The 6,591-nt window shown below is 42.2% G+C and overlaps 1 protein-coding gene across 6 annotated transcripts in view; it reads left to right on the forward strand.

Moving 5' to 3' along the window:
- Positions 1-707: 707 nt before the first annotated feature.
- LOC108301450 (histone H2A.V) overlaps positions 708-6,591 on the forward strand; it is a 43,722-nt gene continuing 37,838 nt past the window's right edge. For 2 of the 6 annotated variants that reach the window (XR_001823885.2, XM_017524598.2), the window contains exons 1-2: positions 727-835; positions 5,419-5,496. Coding sequence is in view for 5 of the 6 variants with exons in the window: in XM_017524598.2 (XP_017380087.1) it covers positions 833-835; positions 5,419-5,496 (81 nt within the window). In the remaining variant the exon portion in view is untranslated. Of the gene's footprint in view, positions 836-5,418; positions 5,497-6,591 lie in introns of all 6 variants that reach the window. The other 4 variants (XM_017524597.2, XM_017524602.2, XM_017524601.2 and 1 more) reach the window with 4 other exon arrangements.

Consider the following 6,591-nt stretch of genomic DNA (forward strand, 5'->3'; position numbering starts at 1 on the left):
TGTCGCCCAGCTGGAGTGCAGTGGCGCGATCTCAGCTCCTTGCAACCTCTGCCTTCCGGGTTCAAGCGATTCTCCCGCCTCAGCCTGCCAAGGAGCTGGCAGCTTCTTTCTAGAGCGACAAGGACGTGCGGAACCTTGCCAGGGTCCGCGCTCAGAGGACGTCAGGGGAGTCATTTCGCCAGAATAATGGCTGAGCTCGAGGGCTACCTAACCTTGAAACCCAGCGCCCTCCTGATTCACACGTCCTAAGACGAATAAATCCTCAGTCTGTGAAAACCCACTAGAAGAAACAAGTGCAACAGTCTTCACCTCCCCAAACAAGTCTCAGAAGCGGGAAAATCAACGCCGCCAATAGGCGGGAAAGCCACAGCAGCCTGCCATGGCTTCACCTCATTAGCTAATTTTGCTGTCCTTCCCAGTGACCCGCCTCTCTGCTTGCGGGCGATATTTTCATTGGCTTTCGTCTGCCAGGCCTCCGATCTCATTGGTTTGCTTTTCTGTTCGTCAGGCTTGGGGGCCTGGAGAAAAGCGGAGGGCGCGTCAGTTTTGGGGCTGGAGGCCCCGCCTCCGTGTGCCGTGTGCAAAAACAAACAGCCGTTAGGAAGGCGGTGCCGGGGGGGGCGGGGTCTGGCTAGAAGGAGGCGCGCGATTGAACAGTTGCCGGGGTTCGAAGTAGCAAAGCGAGCGGGTATTGGCCGCAGCGGCGCGAGGCGGGCACGGGGCATTGTCCGGCTCTGGCGGCGGCGGTCGGTGCTGCGAGAGCGGCGGCGGCGGCGCGGGTCGGCGGCGGGAGGGCGCGCGGCCGAGCGGAGGCAGAGTCGGCGCCGAGACCATGGTAAGGGCGGCCGGGTGGGCCGGAGGCGCGGGGCCTGAGGCAGGGCCGGGAGAGCAGAGCGCTGAGGCCCCGGCGTCGGCGCCGCTACCTGTGGAGTCGGGAGTTTGCGGGCGTTGGGGCTGCGTCCGGCCGAGCCCCTTGCCGCCCGCCGGGGGGCGCCATGCCCGGCTGCAGAGCCCCACACGGGTCCCCGGGTGAGAGCTGGGCCTGGCCGGATAGAGCACGAAGTGTGTCCCGAGCTGGACAGGTTTGTCCCGACGCTGGTGACGCTGCACCGCCAGTCCGAGAGGAGGATGCCGCCAGAATCCGGCTTGAAAAATGTAGAAACAAGTGTTGGATCTTAATGTGATCGCTCCTCCGTACGAATGAGGTCAAACAGGCTGCTGCTGTACAAGTTACAAGTCTTTGGCGATGTTTGGTTACGTAATCTCCCTGGTACTCAATTTGAGGGTTTCTGCGAAAGGGTGCTTGTATTTGTGGTCTTTTGAACTACAAAGAATGGTTTATAGACCAGAACCGCACGGTTTGTTCTAGGTGATTGCATAGGTTTGAAATGAACGCCCTTTATCTTCTGACTCCCTTGCAGTTTGTGTTTTTCATTATACAACAGTACTTTCCTTTGCCCTTGCTATGGATTTTCAGTCTTAAAAGTATCCACCTTTTAATTCTGAAATTCACATTTAGATTAAAAAAAAGCGTGGCTTTTAAAAAATGAAAGTGAATAGATCTTCAGCCCCATTTTAAAGTTGAGGGAAAGGAGAAAGTGCTAAAGGATAAGCTCCGAGTTGCATCAAAGATTGTGTAAAAATTAAGACTTATTATGGAATCTTATTTTTACCGGTATTAGTGCTTTAAGTCTTCTGTCGAAAGGTTACTTCAACGGGAGCTGCCTGTTTAAAAGTTAACCCCAGGCTGTCATTTCTCATACTGCAGGTAGTATTGGATGATTTGTCATGTGCTTGATATGACAGGTATGATATTTACTAGACATAACACCTAACTATAAACAGATTGGCCAATCGAGAGGACACAGTGTTTGGTTATTGTAAAATTCCCAAATCTTAGAGCTTGAATAGACCTTAGGGATAATTTCGTCTAACGTGTAATACATATAGTTTATTGTTACTGTAAAGTACTTTATAATACTTTAACAAACTGAGGTACAGTTTGTTAAATACTTTAACAAACCTGAGGTACAGATTTCCTCAGATGATTTTCATGATTCTAGTTTTTAAGTTGTTTTCAGTCTCTAGTGATAAGCTATATATTTTATATCCACTTACCAGCAGCTAAAAATACGTAAGCATTAACGTAAGCTAAAAATGCAGGCGACATTGAGTTGTTCTTGTTAGATTTTAAACCTGAGAGGAAGTAAGCGGTGTCTGTTAAAACTAATATGAAAGTTTCTTAGTATCCAGTTTGCAAGTTTATCCAAGTGAAATGAACTCCCTGTTCCCCCTCCCCTCCCCTCCCCTCCCCTCCCCTCTCCTCTCTCTCTCTCTCTCTCTCTCTCTCTCTCTCTCTCTCTGTGTGTGTAATTTTTTTTTAAACCAACAGCCTTAACTCAGGTTAATACGAAGTTAATTCTTGGAATAATAAATTTTATATCTTAATTGGTTTCTCAATCACCAGTTATATTAAAATGAATATTCAAAGTAGGGAGGCTGTATAAACAGTTTGAGGGGATATTGGAAAGAAAATAATTATTCATTTATTGTACAATTTTATATTCAGATAAGTTTGATACCATAAAAGTTTTTTTTTTTTTTTGGTTAAGTATGAGAACTGTATCAGGAGTCACTAAATGTTGGAAATAGTCATTTAATGTATTGAGGCTTTTAAAACCTGATTGTGTGTCTACTTCCTTAAAAAGTAAATAGAACAGCAAATGTGACATATCTGAAACAGTGAGGATAAAATTGCTTAAGCAGAGTAGTTACTATATGACCTGGGGTGTCTGGGGAGTTTTGCAGTGGTTGGCTTTTCATTAATAACTAGTTCTTATTTTTTCCAGTCCAGTCATAAGAAGACAGTGATTCTAATTTTAGATGCCAGTTGAAAGGTTAAGTGTTATAATTTAGGGCAAATAGAGATCAAAAGGGTTTTTTAATTTGAGAATTAAGTAATATTATCTTATTAATGGAGCTGACCTGAGAAATCCAAAAGTTACACAATATCTTTTTCTTATATAACAACATAGTCAAAAATTATTAAAATATATGAGGCATTCTAGTAGAAATCGAGAGTTCTTCTGGTACACTTAAATCAGTCTCTTGCTGAATTGCCTAATGTCAGAGAGTGAATATGAATTAATTCTTAGATTTTAATTTTTCCTGTTTCTAATACCTGCCAAGATTTTACTGTTTTTCTTCCATATTATCTTGGATGACACGCACTTAATCCACTTAGACATGCAATTAGAGGAAGTATACAGTTTTAATTTTTAGCTTTAAAAGTTTTTTAAGGATTCTCTGCACATCTCTTTGGGAAAGAAAAGAAAAGAAAAAAATGTTTTAAGGAAAGGGTTAGTTACAAAGGGGATATGCCATTTCAGAGCTTACCATCTATTTTGAAAGTATTGCCCTTCAAACAGCCAATCTTATAGACTGATTTTTTTTTTTAACAGTAAAGAAATAATCTGTTTAAATGGTAAAAGCAAAATATACGAGAGAAAATTAGTTTTATTCTTAAGTCAGACCCTTGGTATTTCCTCCCTAGAGGCAAATAACATTTCTAATTTATTGTATCACCTTCTAGAAATATATGTGTACACACATACTCTATAATGCCCCATATTTACTTAAAAGCTCATTACATTTGCACATACTTAGCTTTTTTCATGCAGAAATAGGTTTTGTTTTTCAAGTGTACAGTTCAGGGGCATTAGGTACATTCATAGTGTGCAGCCATTACTGCCATCTGTCTCTAGAACTTTTTCATCTTTCCAAATGGAAGCTGTTCCCATTAAACAATAACTCAGCCAGGTGCGTTGGCTCACGCCTGTAATTCCACCACTTTGGGAGATCGAGGCAGATGGATCACTTGAACTCAGGAGTTCAAGACTAGCCTGGCCAACATGCTGAAACCCCGTTTCTACTAAAAATACAAAAATTAGCAGAGCTTGGTAACACCTGTATTACCAGCTACTTAGGAGGCTGAGGCAGCTACCCTGGCAACCATAAATCTACTTTCTGACTATGAGCTTTACTACTTTAGGGACCTCATAAGTGGAGTTATACAGTGTTTGTCTTTTTTGTAACTGGATTATTTTGCTTAGCATAATGTCTTCAAGGCTCATTCATGTTGTAGCTTGTGTCAGAATTTCCTTTTTAAAGCTGAATACTTACTATTCCATTATACGTATATCATTTTGTTGATCCATCAATGGACACTCAGATTGTTTCCACCTTTTGGCCATTCTAAATAATGCTGCTGTGAATATGGGTGTACAAGTATTTGTTTGAATCCTTGCTTTCAGTTTTTGAGTGTATACCTAGAAGTGGAATTGCTAGACCATTTGACAATTCTGTGTTTACTTTTTTGGGTTTTTTTTTTTTTTTTTTTTTTTTTTTTTTTTTTTTTTTTTTTTTTTTTTTTTTGAGACGGAGTTTCGCTCTTGTTACCCAGGCTGGAGTGCAATGGCGCGATCTCGGCTCACCGCAACCTCCGCGTCCTGGGTTCAGGCAATTCTCCTGCCTCAGCCTCCTCAGTAGCTGGGATTACAGGCACGCGCCACCATGCCCAGCTAATTTTTTGTATTTTTAGTAGAGACGGGGTTTCACCGTGTTGACCAGGATGGTCTCGATCTCTTGACCTCGTGATCCACCCGCCTCGGTCTCCCAAAGTGCTGGGATTACAGGCGTGAGCCACCGCGCCCAGCCGGGGGTTTTTTTTTTTTCTTGGAACATGCTTTATTTTTCTGAGAGCTAAGTTCTAAATAGTTCTATGAAAGTAATATGTTAACATTGACATTTATAAGAATTGTGAAATATTTCATGTATGCATAAAAGTTACACTGACTTGCAAGATTCTTCAGTCTGGAAATTGATAAATATGTTCATTTTTAGAAATCTCATATTTTTTGGCTGGGCACAGTGGCTCATGCCTGTAATCCCAGCACTTTGGGAGGCAGAGGCAGACAGATCACTTGAGGTGAGGAGTTGAAGACCAGCTTGGCCAACAAGGTGAATCCCTGTCTCTACTAAAAATACAAAAATTAGCCAGGTGTGGTAGCACACACCTGTAATCCCAGCTACTTGGGAAGCTGAGGCAGGAGAATCGCTTGAGCCTGGCAGGCAGAGGTTGCAGTGAGGCAAGAGCATGCCACTGCATGCCAGCCTGGGCGACAGAGCTAGACTTCGTCTAAAAAAAAGAAAAAAGAAATCTCTTATTTTAAATAAGTGGTTAAGGTTTGACTTATTTAATAGAAATTATAAAAGGTGATAGAATCCCATGTATATTTACAAATGAGGAAGGGGATCACCTAGATATTTTTAACTACCTAAAGTAAAACTAGAAGAAATTTCTTTTGAAGTAGTATTTTCAACTCTTTTCATTGAAATTTTTTTTTTCTTTGCATTTAGGCTGGAGGCAAAGCTGGAAAGGACAGTGGGAAGGCCAAGGCTAAGGCAGTATCTCGCTCACAGAGAGCTGGGCTACAGGTAATGAATCCATGCTGTTGTTATGTTATTATTTTCTTTACTGTTGTAATTTATGACTTATAAATGTTTTATCAGTCACAAACATCTACTTGTATTACTGCAGACTCTTGTTTTTTTGAGACAGAGTCTCGCTTTGTTGCCAGGCTAGAGTGCAGTGGCACAATCTCGGCTCACTGCAACCTCCACCTCCCGGGTTCAAGCGATTCTCCTGCCTCAGCCTCCCGAGTAGCTGGTATTACAGGCACCCACCACCACGCCCAGCTAATTTTTGTATTTTTAGTAGAGATGGGGTTTCACCATGTTGGCCAGGATGATCTCAATCTCTTGACCTCATGATCCGCTGGCCTTTGCCTCCCAAAGTGCTGGGATTACAGATGTGAGACACCACACCCGACCAACTATAGACTTTTAATAATGAGATTGCTTGGTCAATACCTAAGTCATAAAGTTATAAATTGTATCATATTGAAGTAAGTAAGCTATGGTTTTTCTTTTGAAGATGTTTACAATGATTTATTAACTGTCAGGATGAGATACAATTTGAGGGTTCAGTGATGAACTATCTATTCATCCTCTGAATATTTCCCTTAATACCCTCAGTTTTAAACTGAGTAGTATACTCAAAACCACTAAATATTTTCAAACTTCATATATTTGAATTATTGTATCTTTACCCCACAAGTCAAAATTTTCTAGGTGAGTTAGAATTACCTGTAAGTGGCGCCGGGCACAGTGGCTCACACCTGTAATCCCAGCAAGCACTTTGGGAGGCCGAGGGGGGCAGATCACAAGGTCAAGAGTTCAAGAATAGCCTAGCCAACATGATGAAACCCCTGTCTCTACTAAAAATACAAAAATTAGCCATGTGTGGTGGCACATGCCTATAATCCCAGCTACTCAGGAGGCTGAGGCAGGTGAATTGCTTGAGCCTGGGAGGCGGAGGTTGCAGTGAGCCAAGATCACGCCACTGTACTCCAACCTGGCAACAAGAGGGATACTCCATACTGAAAAAAAAAAAAGAATTACCTATAAGAAACACTTCTCTCTATCTTTTTTGTTGTTGTTGTCATTGTTGTTTGTTTTTTGTTTTTTTGG

Source organism: Cebus imitator, unplaced genomic scaffold (assembly GCF_001604975.1).
Source record: "Cebus imitator isolate Cc_AM_T3 unplaced genomic scaffold, Cebus_imitator-1.0 Scaffold34, whole genome shotgun sequence".
In the NCBI taxonomy this organism is placed as follows: Eukaryota; Metazoa; Chordata; class Mammalia; order Primates; family Cebidae; genus Cebus; species Cebus imitator.